Source organism: Watersipora subatra, chromosome 3 (assembly GCF_963576615.1).
Source record: "Watersipora subatra chromosome 3, tzWatSuba1.1, whole genome shotgun sequence".
NCBI lineage: Eukaryota > Metazoa > Bryozoa > Gymnolaemata > Cheilostomatida > Watersiporidae > Watersipora > Watersipora subatra.
The window spans coordinates 2,953,517-2,969,529 of NC_088710.1; the positions used below are offsets into that span (position 1 = coordinate 2,953,517).

Sequence of the window (16,013 nt, forward strand, 5' to 3'; positions counted from 1 at the left end):
AGCCTTACTATATTCATTGGATTACTGGGACACACCAGATAATGTTAAACAGTTAGCCATAGATATTTCGAAAAATTTCAGTCACAAAATTCTTGCATCTTTAACACTCCCGTTTTCAAAACCTTACATGCAAACTTTGAAAAACAGTTATATTCGTATCTTTCAGAGATGGTGGTACCAAGGATGAAAAGAACTCTCATAGCTTCACATACGATCGCTCATTCTGGTCCCATGATGGTTTTAAGTTAGACCGCAAAGGCTATGCTCAACCAACTGACTCTAAATACGCTGACCAGGTAAAGCAGGGTCAAGGGTGGGAGATACAGGTCAAGAAACGTTGGATGTGTAATGCTGTAGTCAGAATTATATCTTAATAATACAATAGGTTGCTTTTCAGGTTCTACACGGTTTACGTTGCAGATGTCCTCACACAGTATTTCCTTATTGTGTTGATATGTTTCTATTCAATCTAGAGGCTGAAATGCAACAACATATTTATTTGGGAGTTATTTTCCCTTGATGCTCAGAGATACAGTTCTTTCCTTGTTATTGAAAGCTGGCAGCACTGCTGATAACAAGGAGAGTTTTAGTTCTATCTTTTCTATTCCTGATGAGTTCCTTAGTTTAAGATGGTTGCTTCGCACAGAAGTCAAGAGTAGGTCTCAAGAGTAAGTATCGTAGTAGATAATAGGTACTTGGATACTCATCACATTTGGTGGATGCTGCCATAGCTGTTGATGAATGCTGGACTATCCTGTAACCTATTTCAGTTCAAATCAAGATACATGTAGCTTTTTAGTGCAATATTGAAACTGTGTTTCACAATTTATAGCTGGTCTACAGTGCTGGTACTAGGTGTTAATGGTTGTCAGGTGGTATCACCTGTTGCCATCTGTCTATGTTAATGGTTGTCAGGTGGTATCACCTGTTGCCATCTGTCTACAGGAGACAGTTTATAACGAGGTAGGACGAGAGATGCTAGTCAATGCCTGGAAAGGATACAACTGCACCTTGTTCGCTTATGGTCAGACGGGCAGTGGAAAATCATATACAATCATGGGATATGAAGCTAACATTGGTAGGTTTGCTGCACAGCTTTAGGTTTTTAGACTAGTCAGTAGAAGTCGGTTGGTAGCCTTTGCACCCAGTAAATAGCAGTCTATGGCTAGAATTCACTAATAATCTGCAGCCCCAATTATTAGTGAAGTGATATAATGTTGACTCGCTAAAATAAGACTTGCTGGTACAATTACAACATGATGGGTAACTGAGGCGTTTCAATTTCTTGAGCAATTTTATATAGGCATGATTGTGTCATCTTCTCTCAGAAAAACATCAAACATGGCAAACCTGAAATATGACAGGGCAGTAATTTTCAACAGTTGCCATATCACACTTGCCAGCAAGCTACCCTCTAAATTATCCTCTCTACCTAAATGTTTGCAAATATATCAAGTCTTGTAGGAACCCTTTTTGGCAGTTTAACCATGGTGCCATCATGATGTACTGATGAACTTAAGGCAATAATGAAGGCAGTAATTGAATAATGTCACGTAGTAGCTAGTATGGCACAGAGCTTATGACTACATTTACCATATATGGTCATTACATAATAGTTTGCTGAGCTCCAAGCTTGTTGTTCCAATGGATAGCCTGTGAGCATAATATATATAATTAACATTTCCACACTGATCTTTGGTTACGGTGATATTAGACAGACATCAGGACATCCGCTGCCTGCGCTGTCTTAATTCCTCTCCTAGTGGAGAACTGGTGTAGTTTACTGATAGTCTTGAATAAGGAGCTCGTGATAGATACACTGTTTGTATAGCGAGCAGTAGGGATAGCCTGTGGGCATATATTGTCACACTATTCAATCATAAAAGTATACTCATTGAATTCTTACTGTATGTAAGGTCTGGTGCCCAGGATATGCTCAGAATTATTCAGGCAAGTCAACAGCAGGACAGAACCTGGAGTGTCCTGTGAAGTGACATTTAGCATGCTCGAGATATATAACGAAGAAGTACGAGACTTGCTCTCAAGCAAAAAAAGCAAGGAAAAGCCTTCTCTCAAGGTGCGAGAAGGAAAGAATGGTTTTTATGGTGAGTGTTTGGCTGCGTACATCTTAGATTGGAAGCTGAAGTCTAGCTAGTCAAGTGAAACCATTTTATCGTGAAGCGAGACTCGGGTTTTCTGCTCTGTTCTCATTTACATTCCTCCGCCAGCCATTAAGCATCGCTTTTGGTGCTAAAAATACCGTATGGGAGTTAGTAATAATCTGTACTATAATGAGAGTTGTGTCCATCTGACAGAAGCAACGCTAAGAGCAATCGGAAAAAGTGTGCACCGCATGGGGAATACCCGGGAAAATACCAGGATACTCAAATTTCAAACCAAGTGTGCTAATATCTGTACCACTCAACCACCTTTCCATATCTAAGAATAATCGTACCACTCATTACTACTACCCATCACTACTACCCATTACTACTACCCATTACTACTACCCATTAGTACTACCCATCACTACTACCCATTACTACTACCCATCACTACTACCCATCACTACTACCCATCACTACTACCCATTACTACTACCCATCACTACTACCCATCACTACTGTTCATCACTACTACCCATCACTACTACCCATTACTACTACCCATTAGTACTACCCATCACTACTACCCATTACTACTACCTATTACTACTACCCATCACTACTACCCATCACTACTACCCATTACTACTACCACCCATCACTACTACCCTTTACTACTACCCATCACTACTACCCATTACTACTACCCATCACTACTACTCATCACTACTACCCATCACTACTACTCATTACTACTGCCCATCACTACTACCCATTACTACTACCACCCATCACTACTACCCATCACTACTACCCATTACTACTACCCATCACTACTACCCATTACTACTACCCATCACTACTACCCATCACTACCGCCCATCACTACTACCCATCACTACCGCCCATCACTACCGCCAATCACTACCGCCCATCACTACTGCCCATCACTACTGCCCATAACTACTGCCCATCACTACCGCCCATCACTACCACCCATAACTACCGCCCATAACTACCGCCCATAACTACTCCACTAGTGCGACTGCCTACGTAATAGTCTTTATTTATTCTGCTCGAGATGTTGATCAACTGACTAGAGTTTGTTACATAAATCTCTGTAAGCATTTCCTAGACATACTGCTGTAAATAGACTGCAGAGAGACTATGTATTGCAGGTTAGCAATTAGGTGCTTGTGATTGATGATCTCTTACTGATACCAGCTAGGTAAAGGGTAGCATATATCTTTTTCTTTTGTTTTTTCATGTTTCTGAATGGGTTTGAGTTTTTAAAAAATCTATATATATATTTCTCAGAGTTGGTCATCGCTGTATATGTCCAGCTATACATGTAGCTATTGCAATCATGGATTAAATAATCCGTATTGCAGAAGATTTGATCTTGGAACCTCCCGTTTACCAGATCGTTGCCCTAAGTTAGCTACACGAGCTTGATAGATTTGCAAGGCGATATATGTCGCTATATGGGAGCAAATACTCTACCGCTTTAGGTCATGACGCCGGGTGATTGCTTAACGTCACGAGAAGCTGGTAGCTCTTACTAGTAAGCTTATCCATCGGCATATGTGCCAGGCTAATAGCAAGTGGAGGCAACTCTCATTACATCTCATTGTTCATGAGCTGATTTTTAATACCCCGGCAACGCCAGTAGCACAGCTAGTGTAATTCATATGAGCAATCTTGAACGTTTAATTTGCAAGATTATTCTCTATTTACTATGACGGTCTCCCCTCCATGGTACAAGGCTTCTTCTGAAACCTAGACAAAGCTATTTTCTGCTCACAGCTGACGGATTGATTGAGAGGCCTGTTGCTGACTATCAAGCTCTAAACTCGAGTCTTGCCGAAGGAGATCGCAGTCGTAGCCTTGCTGCCACAAAGATGAACGAGACAAGCAGCAGAGCTCATACTATGGTAACCATTAAACTCCGACAGAACTTTCCGAGTAACGTCACAAAATTGGCTGCTTTAAACCTGGTTGACTTGGCAGGCAGGTCAGTCGATTCACTAGAACTCACTTCAAGAGACACGACTCTTTCCTGTTGTAGACAATTACCGCTTGGTCTCTGTATTTAATGCTCAAGTGAACTAGGACCTCTTGATACTGTCCTACTCGTTGGTTTCTTTAATATAAACCCTGGGTAGCCGGCAGCAACCATAACCTCTATCTATCTATCTCTCTATCTATCTCTCTATCTATCTCTCTATCTATCTCTCTATCTCTCTCTACCTCTCTCTATCTCTCTCTCTATCTCTCTCTATCTATCTCTCTATCTATCTATCTCTCTCTCTATCTCTCCCTACCTCTCTCTATCTCTATCTCTCTCTATCTCTCTCTATCTCTCTATCTATCTATCTCTCTATCTATCTATCTCTCTCTATCTCTCTCTCTATCTCTCTCTCTATCTCTATCTATCTCTCTATCTATCTCTCTATCTATCTCTCTTTATCTATCTCTACCTCTCTCTATCTCTCTCTATCTATCTCTCTATCTATTTATCTCTCTCTCTATCTCTCTCTACCTCTCTCTATCTCTTTCTATCTCTCTCTACCTCTCTCTATCTCTCTCTATCTCTCTCTCTATCTCTCTCTATCTCTCTCTATCTCTCTATCTATCTCTCTCTCTATCTCTCTCTCTATCTCTCTCTATCTCTCTCTCTCTCTCTCTATCTCTCTCTATCTCTCTCTCTATCTCTTTCTCTATCTCTCTCTCTATCTCTCTCTATCTTTCGCTCTCTCTCAAAACAGTTTGGTTAATTTATCAATTTCCCATATCGCTTTCTAGAAGCTGACTAGTGACAATGTTTTTTTTCCATAAAAGTAGCTATAGATCTATCAATGCCTTAGCCACTGAATTATTTATCATGTAATACTTAATATGCTACAATGGGTGCTAAGGCTACACAAGGTCTAACACTTATAAAGTCACTAGCTAGTTAGCCTGTTCCCATCTCTATAAAAGCAGTTGATATATCGGGCACAATGTCCCTGTAAAACAGTGTCACTTTAAAATCGCTGAACAGCAGTTATTCAAACATTTGGATTACAAACTATGCTCAATAGCTTTAGTATCTAAAATATTCTTTAATCCTAACATTTAGTGAACGACAGAAACAGACTGGCTCTGAAGGAGATCGATTTAAAGAAAGTACAAAGATTAATCAGTCTCTCTCCACTCTCGGCAGCGTTTTAGAAGGTAGGTGGCGTAGCTGTCGACAATTCATTAGTCATTAGATGTCTATGATAAATTGTTATTAGTCATGAAATGTCTATGATGAATTGTTATTAGTCTTTAGATGTCTATGATAGAAGTCGTCAAGTCATCATTACTTTCTATCTCTTTAGCTCTCGTGAAAAACCAGCAAGGTACAGGAAAGTGGCATGTGCCCTTCAGGGACTCCAAGCTGACTCTCTTACTGAAGAATGCGTTAGGAGGCAACTCTAGGACCACCATGGTAGCAACCATCAGTCCAGCAGCAGAGAACTATGAGCAGTCTCTGTCAACACTTAAATATGGTTAGTTATCTCCTCTTGCGCTCAGTAAGTTTAGCATAGTGTAAGTTACTGCTGAGTCACTCCATGCTTGTTATTACCTACTTTCTACTTCACCGGTTTATTTAAGTTCTTACTAGTAGTAAATAGACCCTACGTAGTCTGTAACCTTCTGCTTATTCTCTCACCAGCCATGTTCTGCTCTTTACACTCTAAATGTGTCGTCAATTTTATTTCCATGTATTGATGTTGAGTATTATTGATTATTTTAATTAGTATTTCTTTATGATCAGCTCAAAGCGGCTTTATTGTTACACAATTTTTGAAGTCTGCGAGATTTGTTTTAGTATAAACTTCTAGTCGTCAGTCACGTTGCTGGATAAGTCTCTGCTAGCTTTACTTAAACCTGTTGCGATTGTGCAAAAGAATGTGCATCATTAGTAGTTGTCATCTCTCACACTTCTGTACTCATAAAATTAAATGGTACTATATTCATGCTTGAAAATTAATCTGTTTAATTATATTACGACGTTTAGCATTTTAGTGCATTACTGCACCTCTGCCTTCAGCCGATCGAACAAAGAAAATAAGAAATAATGCGCGAGTGAATGAAATGGCAACGGACAAGCTAGTTCAGCAGCTCTTGAGTGAGAAAGAGGCTCTTCTGCGTGAACTGGAGTTGTCTCGCTCGAGAGGTACTTCGACCCTTAATGCTGAGGAACTTGCAAAGGCCAAGGCTGAACATGAGGAAGAGATAGAGAGGTCTACATTATTCTATGAGATCTTTATCACTCGTAACACTCACTCTACACTGCTATGTGACAAGTGGCTGTGGGTGCTTTGTAAGCACTACCTGAAGAGACTTTATGACAAATGGCTGGTGACTGATGAAAGCGTCTCTTTTGTGACAGATAGCTGCTGGTGTGTGGTGAGAGATAGCTGCTGGTGTGTGGTGAGAGATAGCTGCTGGTGTGTGGTGAGAGATAGCTGCTGGTGTGTGGTGACAAATAGCTGCTGGTGTGTGGTGAGAGATAGCTGCTGGTGTATGGTGAGAGATAGCTGCTGGTGTGTGGTGAGAGATAGCTGCTGGTGTGTGGTGAGAGATAGCTGCTGGTGTGTGGTGAGAGATAGCTGCTGGTGTGTGGTGAGAGATAGCTGCTGGTGTATGGTGACAAATAGCTGCTGGTGTGTGGTGAGAGATAGCTGCTGGTGTGTGGTGAGAGATAGATGCTGGTGTGTGGTGAGAGATAGCTGCTGGTGTGTGGTGAGAGATAGCTGCTGGTGTGTGGTGAGAGATGGCTGTATGTGTGTATGTATTGTGAAATGTTGCTAGAAGTCTCTTGTGGCCGATAACTATAGTAGTTTTAATTATGTTGAGAGTATTCATGTAGTAGCAGCTCATTTAAATTCCAACAAAAATAAATCAAGGTATTAACCGGAGAGATTAGCTTGTGGCCCCAAAGACTGGCGCGCTTTCTTTGCGCAGTTAAAGATGCCATTTTAACTTTATGAAGTCACTTGAACGTTTGACTCTGCTTTTCATTCTTTTCAGGTAAATTGACTTCAAGCGAAGCGAAGGCTCTAACTACAAAACGTATTAATCTAAAAATTCTGTCTCACATAATGATGTGTACAAACAGATGAATGGATATAAACAGTTGTACATATGAAAGTTATTGAAATGGCATTTAAAACAAATACTCTCAAAGGATAAAGGAAACACACAGCTATACAAGCATATATGACTGGTCCTTGTTTGACTGGCTCGATAGGAATCTCATGCCAATTTAAATACCTAAATGTGTTCGACTGATATTCTGTGTTGTCTTCTCAAATCAGTCTTGGCTTTCGAATGAGCCTATATTCAATACACAAAGAATAATAGAACTATGAAAAACAGGGTGTCAAAAGTATGTCCTGCAAAAAAAACCACTTGGTTCAGGTTCTCAAAATGTGATGTCACAATTATTATTTAGCCTTAGGTAGTCGATCCCTTTCGCTGCCATTGAAGCTGCGCTTTTTTGTGACAATCGGTGCTGTTAAACCTAGAGAGCGCTAATAATAAACTAGGATTCTAGATAATCAACAATGCCCGGGATCGCGCTAACGCCCGATCAATACAAACACATGTTCTGGGTTAATTAATTATGCTTCAATAATTAATTAACCCAGGTTGTATACTGCGTAAAAATTTTACTGTCAATGTAATTTGTATTCATTATCAAAATTAATTGAATCTAAAGCTAAATTTGGAGGAAGCCACTTAGTTTAGCTATGTTTTTATAGCATCCACGTGTTATTTGCGGTGCGGATAGCTCAATGCTTGGTGAGTCAACGCAGCTGCTTGAATAACAAGTTTTTTTATTTTTCTTTCGCTGACTATTAATCTTTAGTATTGTTAAACAAGGAAGCACCCATAACTGCCTTGCGAAATAATGTAACTTATAGCGATGGAAACGATATTTTATAGTTTATACTCATGAACTGCCTACACTCAACAACTAGAGAAAAACAGGCTATGGCAGGTGACCTAATCTTTGACCCATTTGTCTGTGTATATCTGTTCTACCTCCCTCATCATATCAGACACAATCCTCAGCTTAACGAGTCATATTATAGCCTTTACTCCATTTGAAGTAATATGCTCTGAAAGTACATATAGCTGCATAAAACCTTCTAGTGTCAAGTTGACTTTGCCTCTGTTTTATTTATACACTGAGCTCACTACAGCGTACAGAACTAGCTGTGTGTAATTAAAGTGTATACCTTTTACCTAGCTTCAGGTTGTGCAAGGGATTGCGGGGTGAACCAGCAGCCAACCTTCTCAGTTTAAGAGTTGACAGAGTCTAGTCTATCACATACATGGTGGTTGTAGCTATATTACATACAGAATTACTTACTGGGTGGTCTCGGTGATTTATGCAGATACAAGCAGGAGATGCAGGACATTCGCAAGTCTTGGTCTGAGCGTCTGCAGTCTGAGCAACAAAAACAACAGGAGAGAATTGATGAGTTGGAGAAGGAGGAAAAAAGGAAGGAGCGGGTTCCTTACCTCTGGAATCTGAACGAGGACCTAAGTCTCTGTGCCAAAATCATCCACTTTCTTCCAGAAGGTGTCTTACATAATTCTTTTACTAGATTGGTTGTCGCAGTAAGCCGGCTCTGTAAGAACTTATGGTGGATATGTGATGAATTGTTTTAGGCAATCTGCTTTTTTTTGACAGAATAAGCAACTGCATTGTTAGGACAGGGATCTCCGCCTTGACCTTATCTTACTTCTCATGTACAGGTGAGGTGAGCACAATAGGAAACCAGAGAGCGGACCCTCTAGCTGACATAACCCTCTCTGGGCCTGGTTACTACCAAAAACATGCGGCTGCCAAATATACAGATGGAAAAATGAGCATAACTCCAATACAAGGAAAGGTCTTTGTCAATGGTAGGGAGATCTCTGAGAAGAAGTCGTTACATCATAATGACAGGTATAAAGAGGTGTATTTCAATAAGGTCATTATTAGTGCGTATATGTGTGACAAGTAAAGGTGAGTGTGTGATTTGTATGACTAATAAAGATGTGTGTGGTGTGTGCGTGCGTGTGTTTGTGCATGTGTTTGTGAGTGTGTTTGTGAGTGTGTTTGTGCGTGTGTTTGTGCGTGTGTTTGGGTGTTTGTGCGTGTTTGGGTGTTTGTGTGTATGGTGTGTGATGTGTGCATGTATGTGCCTATGGTGTGCGTATGGTGTGCATGGTGTGTTTGGGGTGTGGGGGGGGGTGTGTGTATGTGTGTGTGTGGGGTGTGTGAGAGAGAGAAAGACAAGTAAAGGTGAGTGTGTGATGCGTGTGACAAGTAAAGGCGAGTGTGTGATGCTTGTGACAATATGACTAGGTGCTTTATGTGTGCCTAGTGGAAACTAGTCTCTTGGTGTAGTTAGAAATTACCAAAAATAAACAAAAGCCTACTTAATTGGTTTATATACTGTCTGACTGAGACTATATACTTAATATACTGTCTGACTGATACTATGTACTTTATATACTGTCTGACTGATACTATATACTTTATATACTGTCTGACTGATACTATGTACTTTATATACTGTCTGACTGATACTATATACTTTATATACTGTCTGACTAATATTCCGTGGTGCCTCCTACAGACAGTTTTATGCTGAAGTTTGGCTGTTGATGCGGTTTGCACTCATTTTAAAGACGAATTGAGTTCAAAGCTAAATTAGGAAGCCACTGAGTTTAGGTTCATTTTTTAAAACATTCACATATTATTTGTGATTTAGATTGCTCAATGCTCTCTGACATTCTAGCTTTGACATTTGACCTAAAGCTGCTAGTTGAATGTTTAATATTATCTTCAGTAAGCATTCGCATTCCCAAACTTAAACTGTACATGAACTCTATTTCTATAGAGTCTGTTTCGAGGGGAAAGCCATATTTGTTGTGGCTGATCCAAGAAAGGTTGCCAAATACAAGAAGGAGGGAAAATCGATGAAGGCTATTAGCTATGAATTTGCCCGGAGTGAACTAGACAAGCGGATAGTAGAGAGCATAGAGGGAGGTGAGCACTGAGTGTTTTCTTCGGAGTTGTCTCCTACTTCATAAATGAACGCAGACACATTTTCTGTTGAAGAATGATGTAAAGATTGTTTTATACAATTCAACAAATATTCAAACAATTCAGAATATATTGTATTTTTAATTATAACTATTATAATTATAACTATTATAACTGTGTATAGTAGTACCCGGGCAGTCTAGTGTGCTGTGTAAAGTATTACCCTGGGCAGTCTAGTTTGCTGTGTAAAGTAGTACCCTGAGCAGTCTAGTGTGCTGTGGAAGTAGTACCCCGGGCGGTCTAGTGTGCTGTGGAAGTAGTACCCCGGGCAGTCTAGTGTGCTGTGTAAAGTAGTACTCTGGGCAATCTAGTTTGCTGTGTAAAGTACTCTGGGCAGTCTAGTGTGCTGTGTGAAGTAGTACCCTCGACGGTCTAGTGTGCTGTGTGAAGTAGTACCCTGGGCAGTCTAGTATGCTGTGTAAAGTAGTACCCTGGGCGGTCTAGTGTGCTCAGAGCCGTATAGTTTCACAGAGCCCCGCGACCAACGAAAGCATATATGGGAGCTCACTTGTTTCCAAACAAACAGGCCGCGCCTACTATTGCTATTTAAGTTGTAATGGAGAGGCCGAAACATTAACCAGCAAAAAATTACTCCCATTGACAGTCACTTTAAAATTGATTGTTGCATCATACACCATTTAAAAGAAGACAAAATATTCCCTACAAAAAGCCACTAATAACTTTTTGTAAAGACGGAAAGTAAGTGCAAAAAAGAGCGGTATTGAGAGCGAAGTATGAATATTCTAATATTCTATATGTCGGTCAGGTTTGTTTGGAAACAGGCGTTTTTGTTTCTGGTCGCGAAACTTCGTAGAGCTATATGACTCTGACAGTACAGAGCTGTATTACTTCACAGAGTTTCGTGACAAATGGAAGCATGTATCGGAGCTCGCACGGCTCCAAACAAATAAGCCACGCCCATTATTTTTTTATATAGGTTATAATGGAAAAGTGGCAGAAGAAACTCAGTTTCAGAGATTTGTTGGTTTCCTTCTTAGTTATCTGAAGTACATGTATAAACTGCTAGATGAGTATTCTCAATTTTGGCCTTTCCATATGCAACAGTCTATAAAACTGACCTTTACAAAATCTTAGATAAATTTGTTTAATTCTCTTTCTACTCTTGTTGTATCATAGATCTTCTCTTTGTAAGTGTAATGTCTATTAAATTCTTGTTTTGATAATTATTTTTTAAAGAAGTTCGGAGTTGTTTTTTCTCTTTAGATGAGAATTTGAAGCACGAGGTTTTAACCATAATTCCCCTGGTCAGGGATGCGAATGCCATATCATCGGAGCTCTTCAAGCACTGCAAGTTTGAGCAACTCCTCGTCTCTGCCTTATCTCGAGGTCTTCTTGAAGGTCGTACAGAGGTATGCGACTTGGGTACTTACAATAGATATCAGAAGAGAACTAATGTTGCTACAGCAGTAATGTGTAAAAAACAGATAAGAGCCTGTTCCTTTAAAAACCACAAAGATTATTATATTGATTAGTATAGTATATTTATTATTATTTTGAGTAGAATATTGATTAGTATATTAATTAGTATTTTTATTAGTATCATCACAATCATTTATTGGTACAAATTGCCATTAAATTTTTAAGAAGAAACCACCAAATTATCCGTGCAAGTGGACAGAAGAAGGCATGTGGAAGGCGACAATGGGTATTTTTAAATAATCTGCCTTGCTGTTTAAAGTATTTTCTCTGCTACCACAGGTTTTACATGCTGTGATGCTGCATATGGTATGCTATGATTGAACAGGTGTACATAAAGATGACGAATGAGCAGACTGGTAACTCATATCTGTGGAAAACTGACCAGTTCACTAAGAGACATGGAATTATGATGGATTTGTATATAAAGTACCAAGAACAAGGGGTGGCAGCGTTAGATGTACTAGATGAGGTCTGCGCAGGTCTACCATGTGCCATACATAGTAACATAAGCTAGTTCACTAGTACAATTTTATTGTCAGATCTCTACCAGGATATATAATGCTGTATCATTTACAATTATATATTTACATTCTTTGCATAAAACGAAGACCCTTCCCTCCACTACCAAAGACTTGCATCTATTCAGTTGACTGCCACTTTTGTCAACCCTGTTAGCAATAATTCTTTTGAATGAACTATGATGATGTGATGAGGAGCTAGTACAGTATGACAACTTTATTAGACTAAACAAATTCATGCTTGGCAACAGTAAAAGCTCACAACTGTAATACAGCTTTTCACAGACTTGATATTTCTTTTATGTTTTTATCGCAAGCTCTTGTTTTTTATTCGCAAGTTAAGAAACCAACATATATATACATATGCGTATGTGTAAATCACTGGGTTTCCAAGCTTTGAATGGATTAGGAGTTGACCACTATCATTCATTTTGCACCTTGCCTTTCCAACGATTCCGAGTTGCTCCTTATCAATTTTTTCCAGACGAGCGATATATTCCTCAGAACAGAACTTGTTAAAGTAGAATGGCTTTTGGGTCACGATCGCTTTTCAATTAATGTTTCGTTTCCTGCCCTCTATATTACAGAACAGCCATAGAATTTGCTACTTGCTATACAGATGTATGTTTGTATGTATGTGTGTGTATATATGCATGTTTTGTGGCCGTGTGTTCATCTCCTGAGGACTGTGATCATATATGGCACCATATTATCACTCACTCATGTATATCTATAATTTCTATTTGAATAACCAAGCTGTTCAACACTAACTCATGAGCCATATGAAGAATCTGGTTACATGATGGTTTCCTTTATATAATTCTACTCGATCCGTCAAACATGAATTAAGCTTTAACAGATCGCTAGTTTTGCTCCAAAATATTAACCCAATTTGTTACTTCCTTACAGCTAGATGATCCATTCTACGAACCTCCTGAAACAGAGTGTTTAGTAGGTGTTGTCGTCGTGCCATTGGTCAGCCTGTCCATCATGACTGACTACCAAGATTCTCTGCTGCTCATGAATTATGATGCTGAGGCTGTCGGTCACTTAGAAGTTGAGCTAGTTCCTTGCGATGCAAGTGGCGATGAAGACGTTGATTACGGATTTATAGAGCCTAGCGACCTGGTGAGTCAGCTGTAAAGGGCTGCTGAGATGAACATAGTAGACAGATAAAATCGATGAAAGCACTTTTGACTTGAGGCTACTTTCAACTGATTGCGGTATCACCACTAGCTAGTAGTTCATAGTGGCGTAACCATTCAGTACTGTGTAAGATCCTGCATCATATGAGTGCTTTGTCTGATTCACGCCATGCAAGGCTTGCACCAGGGTGATTTGTTTCTAAAAGTAAAACAATGCGTAAAGTTTGATATCCTATATATTCTAGATGGGACAGAACCTACACTTCAAAATAAAGATCATTCAAGCCAGCAACATCCCTAACAACTTTACGCAGGTAGATTTGAACACACGGTACTTACACACTTACACTGACACTTACTGACAACTTTTAGTTAAGTCATTACTTTAGGCCAAACGCATCATCATGGTGAAATGAGCTGGTCGTGCTGCTAGTATCGTACTACAGGTATCATATTACTAGTATCGTACTACATGTGTCATACTAATAGTACAGGACTATAAGTGTGATAGTGCTAGTATCGTACTACTTATCTCGCTTCTCTCGTATTATACTACAAGTGCATAGTTAGTATCATACAACTCATATCATGCTACTCATATCATACAATTCATATCATGCTACTCATATCATGCTACTCATATCATGCTACTCATATCATGCTACTCATATCATACAACTCATAACATACAACTCATATCATACAACTCATATCATACAACTCACATCATACAACTCATATCATGCTACTCATATCATGCTACTCATATCATACGACTCATATCATACGACTCATATCATATGACTCATATCATATGACTCATATCATGTTACTCATATCATGTTACTCATATCATGTTACTCATATCATGTTACTCATATCATGTTACTCATATCATGCAACTCATATCATACAACTCATATCATGCTACTCATATCATGCTACTCATATCATACAACTCATATCATACAACTCATATCATGCAACTCATATCATGCAACTCATATCATGCAACTCATATCATGCTACTCATATCATGTTACTCATATCATGCTACTCATATCATACGACTCATATTATATGACTCATATCATACGACCATATCATGCTACTCATATCATGCTACTCATATCATGCTACTCATATCATGCTACTCATATCATGCAACTCATATCATGCTACTCATATCATACAACTCATATCATGCTACACATATCATACGACTCATATCATGCTACTCATATCATACAACTCATATCATACAACTCATATCATGCTACTCATATCATGCTACTCATATCATGCTACTTATATCATGCTACTTATATCATGCTACTCATATCATGCTACTCATATCATACGACTCATATCATACGACTCATATCATACGACTCATATCATACGACCATATCATGCTACTCATATCATGCTTCACATATCATACGACTCATATCCTGCTACTCATGCCATACAACTCATATCATGCGACTCATATCATGCAACTCATATCATACAACTCATATCATACAACTTATATCATGCTACTCATATCATGCTACTCATATCATGCAACTCATATCATGCTACTCATATCATGCTACTCATATCATGCTACTTATATCATGCTACTCATATCATGCTACTCATATCATACGACTCATATCATACGACTCATATCATACGACCATATCATGCTACTCATATCATGCTTCACATATCATACGACTCATATCATGCTACTCATACCATACAACTCATATCATGCGACTCATATCATGCAACTCATATCATGCAACTCATATCATACAACTCATATCATACAACTTATATCATGCTACTCATATCATGCTACTCATATCATGCAACTCATATCATGCTACTCATATCATACAACTCATATCATAATGTAACGTACCTGTAGACTTGGTGCAAGTTCAAGTTCTTTGACTTCCATCAAACCTACCAGACGGATCAAGTGTCTGGTATCAATCCTCGGTACGCATTCAGTAAGAAGATCTCAATAAAGGATGCTGGACATGAGTTTGAGCACTATGTTTCTAACATGGACATGTGCATCGAGATCTGGGGCTACCAGGATGTACAGAGGGACTCCAGTAAATCAATGGTGAGTGCCTAATCATTCCAAACACAGCAATTTGTTTTGATGTCCATACAGCCTGCAGTGCAATGCTACCTGAAGGTATTATTAGTAGCGATGCACGATGTTAGAATGATGGTCGAGAGTATTTGCAGAGCCCAAGCGAGGCCTTGAGACGAAAGAACTGGCAGTTGCAAGCATACCAAGCAGAAAATTCATTATACAAGGACTATTTGGTAAGTACTCTATCGCTACATGTATAGGCCTTGTCTCTTCTGTAGATATTCAATACATGTAAGATAAATAGTGTGTTGAGCATTATTGTCAATGCGATGGTAAAATTTAGCTAGAACTGCGTGACGTATACGTGTGTATACTACACAACACCCTAGCACTCTTTGCCTATTTTAAGGGTGATATCACACAGATACTAGAGGAAGGAGAGTTTTGTAGCGATTGCAACAGAGGACCATTGAAGGCTATTAGGAAAAAACTTGATGACTTGGAAACAGAGCTATATCTAGCAAGTGCAGACGAGAGCAACAGCTAACCTGACATACTGCGTTT

At 39.2% G+C, this 16,013-nt stretch overlaps 1 protein-coding gene across 1 annotated transcript; it reads left to right on the forward strand.

Moving 5' to 3' along the window:
• Positions 1 to 975: 975 nt before the first annotated feature.
• On the forward strand, positions 976 to 16,012 carry LOC137389915 (kinesin-like protein KIF28P). Its single transcript, XM_068076095.1, has 15 exons — positions 976 to 1,078; positions 1,917 to 2,105; positions 3,912 to 4,119; positions 5,227 to 5,321; positions 5,471 to 5,641; positions 6,187 to 6,379; positions 8,543 to 8,730; positions 8,907 to 9,099; positions 10,040 to 10,188; positions 11,470 to 11,615; positions 12,011 to 12,154; positions 13,113 to 13,331; positions 15,270 to 15,473; positions 15,602 to 15,682; positions 15,859 to 16,012. Exons 1-15 carry the CDS (start codon positions 976 to 978, stop codon positions 15,994 to 15,996), a joined length of 2,421 nt encoding a protein of 806 aa, XP_067932196.1. The 3' UTR covers positions 15,997 to 16,012.
• Position 16,013: the final 1 nt, after the last annotated feature.